Here is a 23,576-nt window from a genome sequence, read left to right as displayed (position 1 = left end):
TGCAGGAGCATCTGTGGTGCTGTCAGTGGTGGCCCCTTCCTGCCAGCCTGGCTGGCCAGCCAGGGCCACTTCCATGATGTGCAGGGAGTATTTGGGGTGGAAGGAGGAGGGTAAGGGCAGGTACAAATTTCACTTTAAATAATACTTTAACCTGGAGTCCTTTATTGACTTTTTTAGATTTAGCAGTGTCTGAAGCCCTGCTGCTGTTCAGGACTGTGCAGGGCCGTGTCTCAAGTCGGTGATGGAGCTGTTTTGTGCTGCCTGTTGTTTACAGCATGAGGGCCTTTAAGTACTAATCATCAGCTTGGAAGGAGGTGACTTGAACTGACTGAGCATTTCCTCCAACAAACTGTAAAAAATACTGTTTGTGGGAAGTGTGTGGACTGAGGGTGAATGGGTGAGGGGCTCATGGCAGGAAAAGCAACTAACAGGAAAGGGTAAGTAGAAACATCATCCTCCTTGCTCTCAACCAGTTCTTTATCTGAAGTCCTCCTGGTGGTTGCTTTTCCTGCTGAGTCTCCTCCTCCTTCCGTCCTCTTGACATGCAAAATACAGATCCAGTGAATCCCCACACAATGACAGTAACAGGATTTTGTTGCTGAAACTCCCTGCATGCCCATTCTGTAACTCTTTTGTAGGATTCCATTGTTTTGGTTACTGCTGAATGTGACGTTATGTGACTGGCACCTGCACTGTGGCCCAGCCTGGGATTGTACAATGCAATAATGATTTCAAGCTACCAGAAGTTCAACAGAGTAAAGGTTTCAGGATATGCTTTTTGAGAAGTAAATGGTATTAAAAGTTGTTCAGGTTTTTGGGTTTTTAAAAAATATTCTAATTTGTAAATGTTATGCTTCTGTATGAAAATTAAGTGACATACAAATTTCCCATAAAATATGTGTTTTCTCCTTGATGGTTTTCAGCCTAGCTCCTTGAATCACTTCTTTACAGTTAAGTGCTATTGATATTTGATTTTGATGGAGCTGCTCCTGATCAGCACCAACTTCTACTTCATGTATTTTCCAAGCCTAAAGATCAGTCGGTTCCCATTTCTTTACTAAGAGGAAATGAAAATTAAATAAGAAGTTTTTGTGACAATATTAAAAAAAATAAATTGAAAACAATGATAAAATATGCCCCTCATAATTCACTGCTGACAATTCACTTCTGCTTTTGTGTGTTTAGGTACTTCCCACCGGGGTGGCTATTGCCATGGCGCGGTGGTCCATGCCCTGCAGAAATGTGGCGTTCGTCACATTGACACAGCAAAGAGGTATGGCTGTGAACACCTCCTCCAAAGGGCCATCAGAGAGAGTGGTGTGAAGAGAGAGGACCTCTGGATAACCACCAAGCTGTGGCACAGTGATTATGGCTATGACAACACAAAAAAGGCCTGCTTGGAGTCATGTGAAAGACTCGGTGTTGAATATCTTGGTATGAATCTTTATATATAGCTCCTTTGTTGTGCTTTCCATGGGAGTACTTGCAAAGATGAATGAATTCTGAAAAAAAATTGTGTAGTACAGAAACCAAATTCTGCCTTTATTTACACATTTGCAGGTTCCTTGTTCTGTTTGTTCTCTAGGAAGTTCACATGTGTACAATTACGAGTACAGAGCTTTTTCTTGTTGCAAATGTTTTGTAAAGGTATTTTTTATTATTAAATTACTTGAGGAAAAACTACATCAGTTTTTTATATTTTGCTAAAATCATCCAAAGCCTATGAAACAAGGATTCATAAAACTTTACAATAATATATTGGCAACAGGGTGACAAAGATGCCTGGTTTCTTCTGTGATCTGTTTTCTTTTTCTCAAGGAATGGGGATCCTTTCTAAAACTTACTTTGTAGGCCTTTTAACTTTTTAAAATTCTGAATACTGCCTTTGGTTTGGTCTGTTTGATGGAATATGTTTTGGAGAATATGTTAGAAGTATCTAAAAGAATTTAGAAAACTAAAATTAAAGCTTAACTAACACTGCATTTGTAAATTTACCCTGATCATAACCTGCTTGTTGCCAAAGATGTGATATTGTTACTCCCTTACTAGACGGGCAGAGTTGCAGTAATGATGCCAATTAGTTCTTTGCAACAGGTCATAGGAGAGGAGGCACCTGTGAATAAGCATGATATTTGCATATTTTAGCAATAAACAGACTTCAATGAGGAAGTGAATTTTGCTGAATTAATAATGTATAATATTAATGGCAGCTGTGTGCTGTATTCACTACCCTTTTTTACTGGAGTACTTTACAAAGTGAACAGAGAAAAACCTGTATCTGTTAAAGACTGAGATACATGCACATCTTTGGCTCTATTCCTTCTGGAAATGTATCTCTTAACTTCTCCATAGGTACAGAATAATACAAAATGAATGAAAAGTCCCTTTTGTTTTTCCTGTGCAAATGCAGATCACTACAATGAGACTTTAATAAAAAAAGTTTTGAGCCCTGACTTTCTCCTTTAAACTCAGAAATAACATTATTCCTCCTCTCTGTTTTCTGCTTGTTATATTTTGTTTGCTTTCTTTTTTCTTCTGCTTGCTCTGGCACTGGTGCTGAATGTTGATGAGAGGAAAACTTGACTCATTTCCAAGAAGTCATTTGCAGTGATTCCTTCTAGTACTGTAAGTTGCTCTTTTTATCTCAGGTAGTAGATTAGAGTAGATGCTCACACAAATACTGAGTTTCTCCTAAGAAGAAGTGTTTAAAAGAAGAAAAAGAATATCTGAGAGCAAGAAATGTGCTAATGCTGTCACTATGTGAGTGAATCCTTGGAATAGCATAAACAGAACTTGTTTGTCAGATGTGTTAAGAGCTGAAGCTTCTTCTGCACATATTACTAAGAGCAATTTAGGACTGTTACAGCTGCCTGCACAATTAGTCTCCATACTAGATTTTTCCTCATTTTTTATATTTTTGTTTTGGTTTTTTAGCACTCAGCTATTTTCCCTCCTTCTTCACCTTTCTTCAACTGATGTGGAGATGTCTCAAAAATTCATACAGCTGTTCCTGAACCACTTAGTCTGCCATGGTGACCTAAATCATATTTATATGATCAGAATAAATCAGAATTCCCTGATTCCATTCCCTAGTATTAACCAAATATGTGAGGGTTCACATGTTCTATAAAAATACATAGTTTATAAAGAAAACTGAAAGATCCTGAATAATATATCTGGGATGTTAGATCTTTATGTTGGATGGAAAGTTAGTAATTCAGAAATGCATAAAGAAAAAGCTAGAGGAACTCTGACAGCTAAATGCACAGCTAAGATCTTTGTTTATGTTCCTTTTCTGGAAGGTCCTTAGGAGTTACCCAGTCCATCCATAAACACTGAATTAGAAACCTGACAAATAATCTAACAGGAATTAATAAGTCTTTGCATTATCAGTATATGGAATGTGAGATGTTGAAAGCAGTCATGGCTTTTTAAGAGAAAATGTAAAATACTCCATATAAAATACTTGTTATGAAGCCTTTTCAATGAACACTTTTCAGACAAGTGGTACTAGGAGAGCAGTGTTCCAGGACTTTTTTTTGAGCTGGAAGATTATATATCCATGACATGATGGAAATTTGTATTATTTGTGGGCAGTGGTTGTAACAGATACTCTCCTCCTTGCATTTTCTAAATGTGATCCTCAACTAGCAGTAACAGTAAACCAATATGGAATGGCAGCAGATTTTACAGGTTTGGCAGTAGCAGAATACATTCCTTGGGATTTAGATCCAACCTCTAAAGTAACTTCTTGAATGCTGCTTTGTGGGTTACCAAACTCATAAACAATTTTATTTTCCTTTTGACTGTCCCGAGTTTGTCCCATTCAGGCAAGTCTGGCCTATCACAAATCCCCAACTGGAGCTGCACAAATGCTCTATCAGCAGCTTCACTGTAATAGATGAACCACATGAAATTAGTGAATTGTCATAATTCAGACTCTGTATTGCTTCAAAACACTCTGAAGATTGTTTCACATTGATCCTTGTTCAATAGAAGGAAACACAAAACAAAACAAGAAAAGGATTGAGTGAGAAAGAAAAATACATCATATCAATATTAAGTGACTGTTGAGAAAAGCAAGGAAATATGATTCCCAGCATTAAGACAGCTGGGAAACATTGCAGAATATATTTTTGCTTTTAGGCTTGATAGAAGGCCAGGCTTGTTTTTCATACCACTAGGTTGTTTTAGTCAAATCTAACTTTTTAAAAAAATACCGTATTAGGGATTTTGCATAAAAATGCAAACTTTTATTTCCACAAAAACATGTTGGCTTTTAAATGTGTGAAATGGCCAGTTAAGAGGAAGTGTGTTGATTGTAGGTGCTGTAACTATTTAGAGGCAATAAGCCATTATATTTTAAGTGTCAGTGTGAAAGCAGCTCAAGTGTTAGTTTTAGTTTTCCTGCACCACTATGCATTGACATTTAATGACCTTCAGGCCTCTGCTCATTGCTGCACCATTACAGCCTGACTGTGTGCAAAGGATGTTTTAAAAAGCTCTTAAATATGAAACCAGATTGTGAATGTTTGGAGGTTTTTCCCCTTCTTTCTCAATTGCATCCTGATACTCTGAATCAAGATGGATTTTTTGATTTAAGATAATTTTTTAAAAATACATTGTTGGAAGGCATCTCAAGATATTGATTCATTTTTCCCATGCTACAAGGTACAGCCTCATGTTCTCAATAAAAATGTTCTTTAAAACCTCCAGTGATAAAGTTATGTATTTCTTGATTACTAGAACTTTAAGCTATTTCAATCAATTATTTAAAGCTAATTTCTTGCCTCCCAAAGGAATTTAAGAGTGTTTGTGTTCTCACAGTACCCCAGGAGGGAAAATATTTTAAGCAAAAGAAAATGTGTGTGTGGGTGTAGGGTGTGAATGCGTGTACAAATAAAGATGAAATCACAGAGCTTGGTTTGTGAGGTGGTTGTTGTTTTTATTGGCCTGCAGATATGCTGGAAAGTTTTCTAACAGCTGCAGTAGAAGTAAGGTCCTGGCTGTGCTGGGGTGCTTCACACGTGACTGGCAGAAGGACTGTTCTACTCTTTGTCTGAGCTAAGGCACCTTTGCCCCACACCTTTCAGGAACACTTCTTGCAGTCAGGAAAACTGTACTTGGTGATCCAGTAGATGCTTTCTAGTCCTAAATGCCAATATTTTGAAATTTGAAGTAATTTTTATTCCAATGAAAAAGCTTAAATTGAAAGAAACATTATGTAGAGATGTGGTCATGGTGTACCTGGTAAGAAAACCTTTCCAAAACAAAAGACAAACAGCCAATCTTGTTTGCATCAGAGGCCTCAGACACTGCTACAGAGATGGGGGATATGTTGCAATTTTTTTGGATGTCTGAGGCCCGAGATCTTTCAGTTATCAAATCTCTTAGAAGTCTTTCTTTGGAGAATGTTTCAGTTTCCTGAGCAGAGTACAATGCATCTGCGTCTGTGGAAATCCATGATGTAACTATTTCTGTGAGCATTTCCACACTGTGGTGTCTAACTGAACAGTCAGGCTTTTGGAGAAGTAAGTGGTGGTGAAATTCTGCTGAAGTTTGATTATTTTTGCTAAATGACATTTTTTTGCATAGTTAGCAGTTCTTATTAGTCTGGTTTGGAGAACATAGAGAGCAGCAACTAAAAATACACAATTCTTCCATTTTTCTGGGAGGTAGGCATCAGATCTCAGTAACTTACACCTACTTATATAAGACACTTGCTTTACATAAGCAAAAAAGTTTCAATACAAACATGTCAGTCTCTATGCAGTAAGTAGCCCCAGTAGCATGTATAATTTTGGATCAAAATGAACACTTGATATTAGCAATTCCTAATGCTAATCCTTTGGGTTTATGTCTGATATAAATCAGTGGAAATTTTATTGGCAACAGAATGTGAGTAGTCCTGAGTTTTCAATGTAACCTCACCAAATGCTTTATTCAATATCCCAGTACTACTTTTCAGTTAAAATTGATATTTATTCCAATACCAGGTATTGGTATTTACTTTTAACAAATACAACTTTGTTTCTCAGAGAAATTAGTAAAGAAGTAATTATTGATAGATTGGTGATCAGTAAGACTGCATGTGGAATTTGAAGTGGATTTTATGGATAAAAGAGCAAAGAGCAAGCAACTTTCCCCTTTTTTGGGATACAAAACCAGACACTACAGATGATTATATATGAGTGATTATTGGCTTGTCTAAGCTATTGTATTTTAAAAGTCTAAGAGTTTATAATTGTATTTAAATGGATATCAGGAAGCGCAAATGTAGCTTGTGGATTTTGTGACACAGCCAAAATAATGTTTTCCTTGCTACATCTGTAATATATTTTACTGTACATAGTTCTGTACTGTTCTGATTAGATTTTTAAGGTAAGTAAAGCACTTACTTGTTGCAATGATGTGCCAAAATTGGAGCTGGTGTATCATAACAAATTTCATGGCACATTTTCATCTTAAATCAAGGTTGAATTTTTACTTTTAGAGGGGGAAAGCTAATATATCAGCCCACTGATACAGTAATTGTTAGTGTAGCCCTTAATTTGGGAATAAAAGGGTTTTTTCCCCTTTTCTTTCATGATTCCCAAAGCAGAGGATCTGTATTTTCACAAAAGAAGTACTATAAATGAATGGATTAGTGTATCCAAAGAAAAAAATACTCTTCTCATTGAAAACAAGTCAGGTATTTTTATTTCTTAACTCTATTTGAACTGCCAGAAAAGGAATATTATGAAGCACAGAGAAAATAGTACACATCTCAGCCATCTATTTATTTTCTTTTCCTGTTTTTCATCAGACTAATATATGCAGCAAAGGCCAAAGCCTGTTTGACTGGGATACCTGCAGTTACCTGTTTAATCTGCAGTTGGAATTTGAATAGAAATGTAATTGTTTTCCAATTATCTCTCCATTTCTCCTTCAGAATGTCTAGCAGTGTCTACAAACTTGTAAAGGAGTTATAGATCTGTAGTTTTTTTAATTTGTCTGATTTGGAACTGAGTCCAGTAGATGTACATTTCTCAATGTTCTTCTCCTGCAGGAAGACAGCACACAAAGGGACCAGTGCTGGAGGGGCAGCACTGGTCCCTTCTCTCTGGTAACCAGTGACCCAAGGGGTGGCATGGAGCAGTGTCAGGGGAGGTTTAGGTTGGTTAGGAAAAGGTTCTATGATTTAAAGATAATCTCATCAGCAGTAAAGCTTAATTGTGTTTGAAATTGTGCGAACATTCCAAAAAATGGAATAAGGCATAATTTTGTTCCCTTAAAATATTATTTATTAATTTAAAAAAAATTACAAAGGCTGATGTGAAATTTAGACAAAAAGTCTGCATAAAGAATGTGCTATATTTTCCAATTTAGAAGTGGAAGTATTCTTTAGAAAGGAAAAAAACAGACCCACTGCTGAGGTTGTATAAAATATCTGCAGAACTGCCAAATATATTTATCTTCCATGAAATGGAAGACTTGCAGCACTAAATAAGCAGTAGTCCACTCATCATTCCAGTGACCAAAATCCTTTTGATTTAAACAGGGCTTGTTATGTGTGGAAGGTTTATTAAGTGCATATGTGACCATGAAATTCTGATTACAATGACCTAAGCATGTGGAACATGTGCAAGTTCTGCTACCCTTAGCTGTGAATGTGATGTTATAGAATTCATTTATTACAACTAACTGGATACATCCAGTAATGATCACTGAGCAGTGATTGGAACTATTATCATGATAATGTGTTAGGGGCCACTGGAGGGAAAATGCTGTCTCATGTGGTTTGATGATTTATTTTTGGACACTATAATAAGCAGTCTGGTTCTGTTTCTTTTTTAGATCTTTATTTGATTCACTGGCCTGATGCACAGGTTCCAGGTAAAAGCAATCGAGAGGTCCGAGCTGAAACCTGGAGAGCCATGGAAGAGCTCTATGAGAAAGGTGATCTAATAACAAAGCTACCTCAGAAAAAGGAATTATAGTGTGCTTTGGGATTGGGTAACTCATAGTGAGAGATGTTCAGAAATTTAATTTGAACTGGATGTTCATATTTCGATGGAATTTGGGGTGTGTAAGTTTCAAAAATCTCTTTGAAAATTGCAGCATTAGCAGTTTGGTCCTGCTTGTAAATAATATGTTGTCAGATTCTGTCCATGAGATTAATAATGGTGTGCATGCTTTCTTGAGGAAATACACTGATTCATTGAAATCTCTATACCACCACAGAACACCATTGAACACTACAGAATGTCTTTGTAGTAACATCCTTTTTAAATATAAATCATGCAAAGTTTCGTCTCCTTAGGTTTTTTTTTTTTTGTGACTGTATGATGCCATTTTCCAGTTGTGGTATTTTATAACTGCATTTTGAAAGTTAAAATAAAATGTCTAGCTGAGAAACAAATACTCAACTGCAGATTCTTTGGTACAAACTTTTGGGCAGAATTTTCAAAGAATGGAGCTACTCTCTCAGGTTGGGATAATTCACTTTGATTTTCAGTGCACAGGAAACTTCAGTTTATTATCATAGTTACAGGAAGAGTAGACTGTAGATTTAAGAGGAGGATTTTGCTCCTGAAGTATGCAGAATCATTAGAAATTATGTGAGAGAAGATCCTGTCATGCCATTCTTGGGCTATGTGGAGCACCCTGTTTACAGCTTCAGAGAAGTTCCACAAGTGGGGAGAAGGCTTTTGGATGGAGTAATCTGTCCACTGACCCAGAGCTGCTGAAATAGTGATTGCAGCAGGGGAGTTGTACAAAGGCAGTTTCAGGCTGTGTGCCACTACCAGCTTTACCAGAGCCTCTTACACTTCAGTCCTTCCTTTAATTTGCTGTGCTTCTGCAAACACAGAGGTAAATGATCTTTGATACATCTTTTGTTCTTTTTATATTGAGCATAAGGGAAGTTGCTAGAAGTGTTTTCTGCCATGTAAGACATTACAACATTCAGTTTTTAAAGTGCTTCTCTGACCTAGTATTTCAAACCATGAATAGCACTTACATCCAAAGATGGATAATTCCACAATGCATTTCATCTTTTCCACTGGGAAGGTTTTTTCTGATGAGTATTTAAGCTACTGCATACCATTTGTGCCTAGATCTGCCATCCTAATTTGCTGCAAACAGGTTGTATTTTCCACATTCTATTATTATTCCTATCCTATGGGATTTATTCTGCTTTTGCATGCATATTTGTGATCTTTTCTGTTTTACAGGATCTTCCTTTGTCTGTATCTTCCTAATGGAAAAGGCTATGAGCAATTCAGTGGTCTTTTATTAAAAGTCACTGGAAACACTATTGCTCTTTTCACAAACAGAGGGGAAAATTGCTTTTTGTCTTCGTGATACCTCTTTAAAGGTATCTCATGCTAGATTGTTTTCCCCTGTGGTTGCATTTTTTCGATGTTTTTTTCAATTTCCATGTTGCTACTTCCAGTCTTTTTCTGAATTTAAGCATTCTGTGGACTCATGAATCATTTAGCTGAGGATAAATTTTCCAGCTCTGGTTGTTGAAATTACTTCATCAGATCATTTACAGGGGAAGGAAAATGTAATGGTCTGGTTGAGTCAAGTGTCTTAGAACCTCAACTTCCACACTTGCTTTAGGGGATACAGACTCGGGATGTCCTGACCATAACTATGTGTTCCTGAAATGACACGCAGATGTTAACCACTCTGGAGTTGGAAATGCAATGATTCCTGAGCAAAAAGTTAAATAATTTGTTTGTATGGTTAACCACTAGATTTTCCACTGAAGATTAAACACTTGCTGCATATCTTTGTGACTTGCTATGTGTTATGTGAGCAACATGGTTTGAATTGAATGTAGGATTTGGTCAAAATCCTTACTGGAGGAAAAGAATAAAATCTTCATTGATTAGGGGAAGAAATTGAAAGTTCTATGAACAAGGGAGTTCTTTGTCTTTCTGACATTAGTTCAGGTAGTTATTGGTTTGTGTTTGGAATTCTGTTACTTTTTTATTTTTTGAAATGTTTATTCTGGAAAAAAATATAAACTAAATGCTTCACATTCAAAGGTTGACATTTTAAACAAATAATTTTCTTCTGCAGTCAATTCACAAAGGTAATATTGAAATTATTCAACTATGAAGTGAGTTTAGTAGCTAGCTGTGTCCATCATGAAGAGCATCTGAAAGTGGAGAGGCAGTATCCACTGTCCTCTGTAGAAAACAAATTGGTGTTGTGGAACTGTCTGCAAGGGTCGTGCAAGATGGTTAAAAGTTGTCAGTATTGACTTAAGTCTTTGATCTGGCTGAAGTCACCAAGAATTTGTTTCATCATTTCTCTGTATTCACAGGTGGTTTGAATGCAGGTATTTGTAAATCTCATTCTTCAGTTTAAATCCAGGTTAGTATTTATTCTGCAAAATTCCACCTACCTGGGACAGGAAACATTATTTTAAAGTAATGTAAATTATTAATTATCTATTATTATTAACATCAATTAAACTAGAAGGAGACTAAATAAACTGTTAGTACTCTAGGCTGTAAAAGTCTGTAATGGAGATTTTTTTTAATATTATATTAACTTTTAGATAGGTCACATTGGTCAAAAGTTGACACAACCAAAATACCAACTCCATCTATATTCATAGCTCTTTGAGAATTTTTTTAAAGTTATGTCTACAAAGATTCATTCAGGTTCATCTGAGAGCCCACACAGAGCTGCTGGGACAGACACAGGGCTGCTGTAACACAACTCACAGGGCTCTGGCCTCAAGTGTCTTCCCACCCTGAGGAGAGACAGAGCTTCTGGGTCTGTGCCCAGTCTAGGTCAGTGCACTAATTTAAAAGACCCTGTCCCTAAGTAATATAAACTTTGTGCAACAAATTTCAAAAAATCATAATATTTTTCAGAATTATTAAAATATATATTTTGGGAAGCAGAAAATTTGCATGAAGAATTAAAGAAAACTCATACTATATTGAGACTGATTTTCATAAACTCCCAAGTTTTTTCATAAACTCTGGCTGTAGAGGATTTATTGTTGCAGGTTTATTGCCATTTGAAGGCATCAGGTGCCAATGAACTTGGTGTGGAATTGGTAGATGTGCTTTCATTGAGATGTGTGGGCATCCTTGTTTACTGTTTCCTAATCCATAGCTGCTTAGTAATGCCTCTTACATGTACTGCTAATGCAGGTTTGGAGTTGAGCTGTAACATCAGAATATTATCATAAACAGAAAGTAGTAGTTTCAAGTGATGAGAGAGATCCTCTGCTATCACTGAATAATCCCCTCTCTGGTTTACCACTGGTTTTCTATTTCATCAAAAGGGATTTGAGGCTAGCATTTTGTGAAAGACTCTTTTGTCCTGATATGATGTGAAGTGGAATTATGAACAATTTAAAATGAGAATCTGAGTAGTGTTTGTTGGGGATCTGGTTTCCCTCTCCGGTTGATTGCTCACCATACTGAAGCTTTGGGCTGCAGTGCTTGGATCCAATGTGCTTTGGAAACTGAAGGGAATGTGCTTACTGCCCCAAGGCTGGAGTCTCAGCAACACTTAAAAGAAGGTTTCATGTTCTAGCACTGCTCCCTGTGCTTGAATCCCTGTTCAGCTTCCTCAGGCGACTGAGCAGCTATCTCAAGATCACACTTCAGGTTAAAAACAATTTCCCAGAATCCTGAGGGATACCATGAGAGATATGAGAGCATGCCCAAAAATACTGCTAGGAATTCTAAAGCCATTGTTGTCTTTTACTGTAACAGTATGACATACTACATTAATTATCTGTGTTAAAATAACACACCCTGGAAGTTATACCTTCTTCAGTTGTTTTAATCCCTCTGAATTGCATCAGGAACGTGGTCCTGTGTCTTTCTTGTTTGCCCTTGAGCTAGAGAGTCTTTGGCTAAATATGTTCATCTTTTCTCCTGGCTAAATCCTTCAGTAGTTTCTAGGAGTCCATTAAATGTTCTACTAGCATCTTTCCCTCTTTAACTTGAAATTTGTATGTTTATACCCTCTGTCTTCTCTTTGCTACAAAGGCAAGATTATACTTTTAGTTTGTTTTGTATTATTCCTATTGTATAGACAGAGCCAAGTCATTAAAGTTGCTGGTTTTCATTAATATCTTTCCAGGGAAAAATGTGATAGAGTTTTGGTCAGCAAAGGCAGATAGATATTTATGGTGGTATCCAAACCTATGGCAGATGTATCATTCCATACCATGAATCAAGCAGACAAATTTTATGTATATTTCCCCAAATCATACAGAAAGTATTAGAATGCTTCCTTCTAATAGTGATGAATTAAAACATTGCTTTATTCATGAGACTTTCGTGTGCTGATGAAGAAAGAATTCAGTTCAGAGATTTCTGTTTCGTCTTACAGTCTGTGTCTTCCATGTCTTCAGACCTGGGATTTGCATGCACTTAGGCCTGACCTTGCTTCCAGAGGGAATTGTGCCAACTCTTACAGTAGTTCTGTAGCTTGGGGATCAAAATTCTGCACCTGGTCTTGGTATTCAGCCCCAGTGATCAGAAGATTTTTTTAATGAACAGCCTTCTGAGGAGCTTCTACTGATAAGCCTTTGCAACTTCCTGATGTTGAGTTAAGAACAAATGAATGGCAAAGGAAAATTATTTTCTTTACTGGTTTTAGAATTTTAGTAGATACCTGAAAGTATAAAATAAAGGATTTGGAATGGAATTTAGGATAGTGTTTACTTACACTAAAAACTGCCATTAAAAATTCCTGTGTGACTTCTGGTAGACCAAACTGATAGCTCTCTATTCATGGCAGAAAAGATCTTGTTGCTAAACTGATTTCTACTAGCTCAGGAAAACACAGTTTTAATAATTAATTTATTTAAATGGTGTTAAATTTTATTTTTTTTTTATTATTGTTGTCTTCTTTGACTTGTTAATCTGCTGCAGTTTGATTTGAGCTGTTTCACAGGAGGCAGATGACTCAGGTTGCAGTCAGATTGATGAAGACTCTGTCTGTGCTGCAGTGCTGAGAGACAGAGAATTCTAGACCTGTGTCTTTGTTCAATAGCCTGCATTTGTGTTTTCCTTTAAATAGTTATGGGATAAACACTACTGAGGGAAAAGGGAGGAAAAAAATTCTAAAACTTGGTCAGTGAGACATTTGTGCATAATAACTGGTTATTTCTGTTGTAACAGCTGAAATCAACTAGAGTACTTGTAATATCAAGGCTATGGTTTAAATTTTTGTGGTCTCAAAATTGTCCTTTTGTGGAATTATCTTCTCCAGTAGTTCAGAACAGAAGCCAAGCTGCCTGCAGAATCCATTCCAAGATACATACATTGAGTCATATATTCCCTTGACAGCTGCAACATTCCCGTGTAGGCATTTGTTGGCTGGCTGATGAAAGCAGGATGGCAAACTGCTCTGACATGGGGAATAGTCACTGCATGTGCTCACTGGTAATTGGGCTGTTCCTAGCAAAGTGACCCTTTCCATAAGCAGTGTCTCTGATGACCTTGATTTTGGCATTGTGGCCAGCCATCATCCCAGCAAGCTTTTCCTACGCACATGCAATCATTACTCGTCCCTCTGTCTAAAAATGCTGGGAAGAACGAGGGCTCCCAGCCAGGGCTTTTGCCTGAACTTGGTAAGAATAGTACTGGGGTGGTTGTTGTGGGTTCGGATCCCACTAGAACTCACTGCCATTTTACTAAAATGGTTTGCTTATCTTTTTAATGTTTAGCAGTGCAGCTTCTGCTGACATGAAATATTCTTACTTACATCAGAAATTCCTTGATGTGTCTTACCATACTTTTTGTTATGATTATGTGTGTGATTTGAAGAGAGTCTTATAAAGTAAAAGAAATTGTTTGGCCCAGTAATTAAAGTCATGTAACTTCATTCTTGGAAAAAAGTTGGTTTTTTTTTTAATTCCAAGTGAGAAGATATCTAGTCAACCTTAATATTCTTACCATCTTCATTGCTGGGTGTAGTCCAGTTCAGTCATCATATTTTCTTCCTCCATTTTGTATCTGTTCATAAAAGTAGGAGGGAAAAAGGTTCAGTGAATGGCACAAATTTCTAGCACATCCTTTGCTAGGTGACATACTCTGATATAAATTGTGTGACAAACACCTGACAATTCAAACTGTTGTGTTACACCTCCACAAAACATTTGCCCCAAGTGTGTTTATGGTAGAAGTCATATGTGAATGTGTGTTCAGAAGTTGCACCGAAGCTTTAATAAGCAAAAGCAGCTGACTTGCCTAGAAATGGTTCTTTTTCACGTTGATAATATTCTGTCTGCAAGAATCTCTTGTGAGTTGTTTTTGTGAGAAGCATAGTTCAGAAGTGTGTTTTCGTGGGGAGATGGTGAGGATTTGGGTTTTGCACCACACCCTTTTCATCAGATAAGACAGCAATAAAGACACGGAAAAAAAATGTTACACATATTTATGTTAAACATCATAAAGAAACCTTCATCATTTTAGTATCTCATTTAAAAATAAGAAATTACCATAGAAAAAGTTCTTTTGGTGCAGATGGGAAAGTGAGAATGAATCTAAACTTGCATTAACATCCTTTTTGTCAAAGCTGTAAATAAGTAAGCTCAGCAAAAAGATTTAAAGCAAAAGTTGTGTTCCCATACAGATGTGCCAAGAGGTCCCAGTCTGAATACAAGAACTCTTGTGAGGAAGGCAATGTTGAAATATCTTTCAAAGGAAAGTCCTTGTCAGATAAATTATGCCTTTTCCACAATATACATTATTTTTTTCTCAATAAATAATGTACATTGTGGAAAAGGCATAATTTATCTGTTTTGCATATGTTGAAGAAAAACTTTAGATTTTTAACTATTTTAAATCAGTGTTGATTTATTAATATCAGTTAGGTTGCTGCTATTCATAGCACTTAGGAATCATTATCCTCTCAGATACAGAAGTCCAAAAAGTATTCCAGTTCAAGAAACCATGCCATCATATTTATAGGGGCAACAAACTATGTAGAATATATATATACATTCTAATATATCTTGCCTCTGTTTGTCTGTAATACCTCCAAAAAGCTACTTTTAGGGGTACGTATTCTATTCTATTACATAGCTGAGTTGCTGATAATTTTGATCACATTTTCAAGTCACGGTGTGTGGTAGCATTATTGAATAAAGTATGGTGGGATTGATTTTGTCCCATGTAGTGGATTGGGTTTTTTTCATCTGGTCTGGTTTATAATGTCAACTATAAGGATAAAAATATGTCAGCATAACTAAAATAACATTGCATTGAAGTAGTTAGAATGAGCAGTCATGGTCAGAGACAATGTGCATTAAGCCAGTACTATGCTGTATTTTGCTGTTTAGTTAGTCATTTAACAGTTGTGGAAACTGCCTGCTTGTAATGAGTTGTCAGTCATGAAGTTAACAATTGGACTTCTATTCATGCCCGCCCTCCTGTTGTCCTCATGGTTTACCATGGTTCACAGGGGATGTGTAGCAGGAGTGATGGTCACAGAACTGCAGACAAGCACCTGTACTGTGGCAATGAACAGGCTAAAAAGAAATCCTTTGGAGGAGGAAGTACAATTTCTTTATTTGCAGTTTGCCACAGTCTTCCTGTGTCTCTCAGAGAGGGGCACATAGCCTTCTGGTGTCTGTGTGCTTTAGCCTGTGCTGTGGAAACACGTGTTCTTTCACAGATTTAGAAGTTAATTCCTCATTGATTCTAAGAGTAGTCTGCTTTATTTATCGAGGCTTTGGCTTTCAGTCTGCATGTGGGCCACTCTAAGCCTACAGCTTTGATTTAGCAAGTTATGCTGAAATGAAATCTTGTAGGTTTCTATGAGTAGTGCAATTTACACCCAGCATGCATATCAGAGAGAATGTGGACCTTTCCAACCTGTGCAACCTTCCTTAATAAAGATACAGTGACTGCAGTTGACCTCTTGTGAAAAGTAGATTCATTTGTGTTTTTATTCTGTGGCCTGAATAGAAGATATAACAGAATGGGCACTGTTCACTCGACGTGGGAATTCTCCCTTGCTCTGACTCATGTAGAGCAGCAGGGAGGGGGAGGAAAATGGGCTCCACAAACCTGGTATCCAGTTTTGTAATTTACAAAATCTTTTTGATCTGAACTTTGTACATTTAATATTCCGGAGGGTATTTAGAAGTTTGATAAAAGTCTGTAGTAGTGCTGGAGAAAGATAAGGCTCACTATTGTACTAAAACAGGGTTGTAGTGCCAACACAGTATATTTATGTTTTTCTGTTGCAAGACTAACAGTGCCCATCAAACTTTGTATAATTTGGTATTATGCAGAGTAAAGATAAAAATACCCAGGCATTCTCTGAGTTGCAATACAAAATACTTTAGGCTTAATACTCAACTATACTGCAAACCAGTCCATTACCATGATATAGTGCTTCACAGTAGCTGGGAGAAATACAGTTTGGTGAAATTACCCCTGTGATAGGGGCCAGGATTTTTTGTGGAGAATAAAAAAAAATCCTTACTTTTTTCCCCATTATAATCAACTGTTATTTTTCCCTTATGTTTTCTTATGTGTCTTGCAGAGTTTTATGATAGGCTTTCAAAGCTGGATGAAATTTTCTGTTCCAGCATTGTGGTCAGTCAGTTTTTAGCATGCATAAAGGAACCAGTGTTCCTACGTTTTTCTTTGAGCCTGTGAAGTCAGAGTCGCAAGGAATAGAACAAAGCCTCAGAAGATATAACAGGAGCTTTTGGGAGCTAATGGGGAATTGCAAACTCTTTGTTTATTGCACCTGGCACTTTCTCAAAACCTGCCTTGTAGGGGCCAGACCGATCATTTCCTCAAGCAGATATGGAGGATGCTTTCTCTCCCTGAGCCAAAGCTCTGTAAGTTTGTAAATAAGATAGTTAAAATGTATATTTTAAGTGTACTTTCTAGAGGAATTATAATTAATATATTGCAAACTTTTATCTCAGGAAACCTGAACTTCAGGATTAGTTAAAACAGTTAGGCTAAAAAGAAGTATGGACTTCAAAACCACCTGCAATCACAACAGCTATAACAACATGTATTTTGCCTGAATTGTCTGAAATGAAGTTTTAAAGCATTCTAAACAGGCAGTAAATTGGGGGGGGAAAAGAAAAAGCCTGTCCCATTTTCAAGAGCATTCTGGTGTTTTTGAGAACCATGGCAGGAGCTCTGGGGAGCTTACCTCTGTTGGTGCCCCAGGAGAGAGGAAATATAAGGAAATGTGTCCCCTGCATCTCCCAGGTTGTTTCAAGGCAATGAGTCAGGACCATTTTTCACAAGTTTCTCAATATGCATATTTTTAATTTCTGCTGTTGATATAATTCCATGGATCTTGTTTGATAGACATAGTCACAAGTGCCCATCTGTCAGATAAGGCCCAGGAGCTAACCAGACCTTCTGTTCCTTATCCATTTTTTCTTAAATCTTCATTCTTCTGAATTAATCCAGAAGATGTAAATATCGAAATAATTCTGTATAATCCTCTCCTTACAGGCAGTCTTTCTGAGATTTGGACAATGCCGAGCAAAATTAACTGTGTTAATTTTTCATCAGGCAAATGGAAGCAATTCTCTAGAGTTGACTGATTGTTCAAATTTAAGCTCTATTTCCCAGTGTTTTGAATTCATGTTTCCATCATGCATTGAAATAAGATTTTTTCATACAGTTAGACTGAGCAATTCTTTAATTAATATTTATAATTTATATTTTAATTTAATGCAAAAGTCAAAACACTTTAACTGTCATATAGTAAAGTGTAACTAACACCAAAGCAATGGAGTTGACATGAAGGGTTCTGACTTCATCCAAACAAGTTTGTGTATTTAATGAAAGTGAAATATTTTAAGCGTATTCCCTTAGAAAAATTTCCCTTAAGAAAATACTAGTTTTATAAAAACATTGAAATTCTAATTATTTCTGTGTTTTCTGGGAGAGTATTTACTTTCTTAGCAGTTTTAAATTAAGCTTTCTCTGTGGGACATCACTCTGAACACATGAATGCTATAATACTGATTTTAGTAGGAATGACTCAGATGACTTTTAATGCAAAACATAAATACCTTGAAATTTCTTGATGAGAAATCTAACACGATGGAGCAGACTACAAAGTCTCCTGTGAGAAATATGCTAGAAGCAAAACATCTTCAAGTATACTGTAGGGGAAAAAATGGAAGCTTTTTGTGGAAATGTACTATTTCATGTCTGTGACTTAATTTTGTTTTATTTCAACCTGAAATGAAAGCTTTATTCTTCAAGGGCAATAATGGCATGTTTTTGTAACTCCTTAGCTTTCAACAATAGTGTAGAATATTTTGGTTCACCATTGTGTTAAAACTGTGTTTTTCTGACTGCTGTGGCATAATGATTTATTAGTGTTGACACTCGAGGGTTGTTTGTCAAAAGCTCAGCTTTTGCTCCTTCTGGCAGATTACGTACAAATTATGTAAATCACTATAGTGCTGGTTTTTAACCTAATTATGTTATACATCTTGAATAATGGTAATTTCTATCAGGAAAAGACATCTGGAATTTTAGTTGTTAATATATTTTTTCTTCTTTTGGTATTCCACGGAAGAAGCACATCAAAAAGCGATAGTATGCGTGCAGGTTTTTTTCCTACGGCTTATACTTCAGTTTATGCTGCTAAAATAATGCGAAAGCTGATCTAATTTTTTTAGGACTTCAACAATCTGTTTATACAAATTAGCAGTAAGCTGTGACTTCACTTACAGAATTTCACAGAGGACTAGAAAAATGTAATTTCTTTTTTCTTATATAGATACACACATCTATGCATTTTATATAATTGGTCTACTCAAATAAATACTGGATTAAGAACAGTGATCAGACTTCTGTGTTCACACAGAGGCAGAATTTCCATCTGTAGCATTGCAAACTGAAATACAGCTCAAGTCAATGCAGACAGAATTCACGTACTGAGGAAATTAGCCTGAGCCATGGTCCACAGAATGCACAGCCTAAGGAGCTCCCTCTTAGCCTAGCCCCAGCTGCCTTCCTTGCCAGCTGGGCTTAGCAAAGCAGAAGGATCAAACTATCCCAGACAGGTCAGGGCTGAGGGGTGGTGGCAGGCCAGGACTGGGAGTTGGCTTTTATCATATCTGAGGTTTGAAGGAAGACATCTGATTTCTGGCCTGTCAGCTCTTAATTTGTTCACTGCCTGCACACTTGTGGTTTGTTTAAAAAGTAGCCTTCACATCACCTAGGTCCCATTTGACTTTGTTTGCTTGTCAACAGGAGCAGGAGAAATCCAACTACATTTTTAACCTTCATGGTTCTTGCTAGGCACTGCTTATTAACTTGAAGATTTTACATGGAGTTTTACGTAACCTCTTGTAATGATCTAACAGAAAATAGGCAGTGTGACATGGTTCATTTGGGCTGCATGTCCTTGGGTTGTATTGCTCACACCTTATTAGTCTTCAGCAAATGTTCCACTTTCCTTTAGTTTTGGCAAGCTGCTTGGAACACCATTTCCTTCTTTTCATTCTGGTGGAGTCCAATTGTTCTTTGCTTATACTACATTAGCCTTTCCCAGAATTTAGCCTGGAGTTTTTATACACCGGGGAGTTTCCAGTGTGTTTAGATTATAAAATGATTTCCTAATGTGACTGTGAAAGAACCACATTTTCAGATAACACTGTCAAACTAGATTTCAGTGCCGTTTTTCTGTGTTCCTTTGCGGTATTTTGCTCTTCAGAAATGATGTAAAAAATAATTTTGTTCTCCTGAAAGTGTTATTTTTCAAATCATCCACCCAAGTAGTTAGGATTGTCCTAAATTTTTTTCTTGTTCTGTTTTTCTTTAGGTTTATGTAAATCAATTGGCGTAAGCAATTTTCTTATCAGCCATCTTGAGCAACTAAAGGAGGACTGTGTGATTACTCCACATGTTAATCAGGTGAGTGGATACATGTATTTAAAATATCTGGGTTTGAATTTTACTTTGGTTTTTTTGGTCAGCAACCTCCTCCCCACTCCTATGTATGAAAGGCTACACCCAAGCTATTGCCTTAGTCATCCAATTTCTTTTTTCATTTCTATTTGCGTATTGAAAACCATTCCGGAAGATGACCCGAAGGGTAGGGAAGTTCTTCCTCAAATTTCCCCACCCAGTTTCTCTCCCAGGCTACTTGTTTGTGTCTGGGTACACAGACACAAACAAATGGTCCCTGTGACAGTTTTTTGGTGATAAAACCGTTTAGAAGTAAAATTCCAGAATCACAGAACATTTAGCATCTTCAGAGTGAACCAGTTTTTGGAAAGCCTCTGTTTGAATACTTTTGTGTTCCTGTAAGCAACACTGAGTCAGTTAATTACATACCCATGTAAGGATGCCCTTCCCTTGCTCCCCCCTCATTTCCTAGTTCACATGAATTCAGTGAGCTCCTGCTTTAGGCAGGTGCTGTGACAGCCCTGCAGAATGTTTTTGCTGCCCTAGGCAGATCTAGGATGGCCACCTACGTACCGGCAGGCTGCCAGGACACTTGACAAATGTTCCCTTGTTGCAGGTTCTGCCTACAGCTGTGCTGGAAGTTCATGCTCCCATTCCTTCCACCTCCTGCCAGATAGTGTGTGTGTGTGCTGACATGGATGTGGGAACTGGAATGGATGGAGTGCAGGCACAGGGTTTCCCCTTCGTACAGGTGGTCAGGATTTCTGACAGCTGTTTATGGTTTAATGTCATTAACAGCCATAAAAGTGTTGCTCAGAGTGTGACTGTCAGAACCAAACAACTCTGATTGTGGCTGTCCACTATACTAAAGGTTACTGAAGGGCAATTAATTAATTTTAAATAAGCCTAAACCCATATACAATATTTAAATCCAGTTATTCAAAGTAAACCATGGAAATATATGTTAAGGTGGGCAGGCTGATGACTGTTTAATATTGGTGAATTTACCAAGGTTCAAGAATAACACATCTACAAAGACTTACTAGAGTTTGGCATGAATTGTGACTGCCTGTTAAATAATAGTAGCTTTTCAGTTTTCTACTTAATCACTGGAAGGAAAAAATAGTGACTTTGTTTTGAAATTTCCTCTTACCCACAGTGTCAAAATGTTACCAGTCTTACTTTTTCAATAGTGTTCATGGCCACAAGCTGTTTCTTGGTGCTATTTGCTTTTTCTGAGGCTAAAAAGAGGATACAAAAAGTTGAGGTGGTGGTGATATTGAGGGGTGGGAGAGGGCCCCTGCTGGTAACTTCTTTGAGATGCTACACAGCAGTTGTGAATTGAAAGCAAAAACCAACAGTGAATTACCCATACCATTGCCAAGTGCTCCACCTAAAACAGTTCTGTTATAGCATTAATTTATATTTTTTAGAGTTAAAGGAATTTTATAAACCATGCTTCAGCTTATCCTCAAAAAAGTATGTATTCTGTTTCTTGCTTAATCTTGGAGAGTTAATGAGTCTGATGGTAAGATTACTTAAGTACCATCAAATAAATAATGAATTTCTAAATTCAAAATGGAAATGCTGTACTGAGTTCTTATTTCACTGTTCACAATTTATAATACAGTTTTTCCACTATATTTATGAATAAAATAGTGTACTGTTTGAATGGGCTTACTAAATATAAAACATTTGCAAACAGTCATTGGATACAAAGTCTAAATATTGAAGAAACAAGTGGAGGAAAAATACTTCCCTTTTAGAGTTAAGAGTGTTACAATAACACAGTCCCCTTATGATGTTAAAATTGAAAGTTGGGGGTTTTTTTCTGTGAAAGGGAGAAAGTAGGAAGGCAGGAGAAATAAGCAATACTTCTGTTTTACTAACCAAGTTTCAAGTACTGCCTTTCTTCTCTGTTCCTGGGAAAAAATAGTATTGTCTTTTAAAGAAGCAGACAAGGCCTGTCTTTTCAAGAATATAGTATTGCTAAGTTATTTATTAATAAGTAAGCACCTTTTAAAATTTCAGTATACTTTTAAAAGTACTGGTAAACACTGTAAAATGATGGTACTTTATTCTAGCATCATGTAGAGTGAAACTTACAACCTAGTTCCAGGTTTGTGTGCCAGAGTTTTGTAATTGACTCGGCAGTAGCAAGTTTGGATTTAGGCTCAAAGAAATCTTTGAAGTCTCTCTAAAGGTTCATTGCCCTGTCACTCAGGGGGAAAAAAATATTTTATAAGTACTTAACAAATATATATGTTTCATTTATTAATGTGATGCACTGAACCCAAATATAAGCTGTTCCTCTGTGAATTCCATTTAGGAATTCAGTAGAGGAATTCAATAGAATTCAATATTTTTCCAGTCCTGGAGGAGTGTGAATTACTGTGTAGTGACCTCAGGGAGGTTTACTTACATTGTTGATATTGCCACTAATATTGAGCTCTACTGTGTAAATTTGTACAAGGTAGAAATGCATATAAGACATTAGAAAACAACCCCTTTGTACATAAACTCACTTAAACTGTACTTCTATATAGAAAGTACTCATAGGCTTGTATTTCAGTTTCACAAAGAGAAAAAATTGTAAGACAGCACTGCCATTGAGAAAATTACTGAATTCCAGATGTGCAGAAACTTTATCATGTGTAAAGGACCACAGCAGGGTGGAAAGAGTAAGACCTCTGTGCATCATCATCTGAGGTCTGACTTTCTAGGGCCATGTGTAAGGGTTGTTATTAGGCTCAGCTTTTCCCCATTTGCTATGACTGTTGTAAAAAAAACAGTGCTTTGGTTGGAGATCCCCTGTGGCTGGGCATGTAGCAGCTGTGAAGTTCTGTAATGTGAGCTGCAAACTGTTCTCTTAACCAGATGCCAGTTTTTACATGCCAGTCAATCAGGGTAGGGTGCCAGAAAAGATCAAGATCTTCCTCTGCCATTATGTGACAGACAGCCCTTGCCTGAAAACGTGTGATGACAAAAATAGCAAGGGTGGGGCAAGACAGGAAGCAAGAATTGTTATTTTGAGGGGAAGCATATGTTGATCACTCACCTTATGCCTCTTGTAGCTCAGGATCCTTGTACCTTGCAGATGCTGCTAAAACCTTCCAGAATGTCTTAATTAAAAGAAATAAAAATTCCAAAGTACTTATTTTATTTGATGCATTTGATTAGTTTAGTAACATATTTAAGAAGAAAAATACATGCTTCTACCAACACAAAACTGCATGTGCCAAAATGTCAAAAATTCAATTCACAAAATATGGGAGCCTCTGGATTGGCAGAGGCAATGAAAGGCACAAAGTATGATCTTTTCAGGTGTGAAGTAGTTGTTGCTATGTATTCTGCTTGTGAAGCTTTCAGGTGATACCTCAGCATACTGCTCTTGATTTAAACATTTCCGCTGTAACCTGAAACTGTGCTGCCTGGAGTCTTATTAGACCAGCAGGTAAATTCTACTTGCAGCTTAATTAGTAATAAATGCTCAATAAGTCACATGATGCCATAGAGGCACTGCAGATATTTCAGCATTTGGTCCTAAATACATAATTTTTATTTAATATTTTTGAACTGCGTTATTTGCTATAGTTACTGTAAAGAACATCTGCTAGAATTGCTTATTACTCTTTTACTGATCCAGTAAAACACCTGGCTTGCTCTTTCACTTCTCCCCTTGTAGTTCTG

General features: G+C 36.9%; 1 protein-coding gene across 1 annotated transcript in view; it reads left to right on the top strand.

Annotated features, from left to right (window-relative positions):
* Window positions 1-1,528: 1,528 nt before the first annotated feature.
* Window positions 1,529-23,576, top strand: part of LOC128943354 (uncharacterized oxidoreductase YtbE-like) — a 31,285-nt gene continuing 9,237 nt past the window's right edge. Inside the window, exons 1-3 of the mRNA XM_054286264.1 lie at window positions 1,529-2,625; window positions 7,837-7,938; window positions 19,801-19,892. Coding sequence (XP_054142239.1) covers window positions 7,917-7,938; window positions 19,801-19,892 — 114 coding nt within the window. The 5' untranslated portion in view covers window positions 1,529-2,625; window positions 7,837-7,916. The remainder of the gene's footprint in view (window positions 2,626-7,836; window positions 7,939-19,800; window positions 19,893-23,576) is intronic.

The sequence above is a fragment of the Melozone crissalis genome, unplaced genomic scaffold (assembly GCF_028551555.1).
Source record: "Melozone crissalis strain CALT ecotype California unplaced genomic scaffold, PUWL_Pcris_2 ptg000045l_1, whole genome shotgun sequence".
Lineage (NCBI taxonomy): Eukaryota > Metazoa > Chordata > Aves > Passeriformes > Passerellidae > Melozone > Melozone crissalis.
Note: the sequence above shows the minus strand (reverse complement) of the source record. Positions and strands in the feature narration are given on the sequence as shown.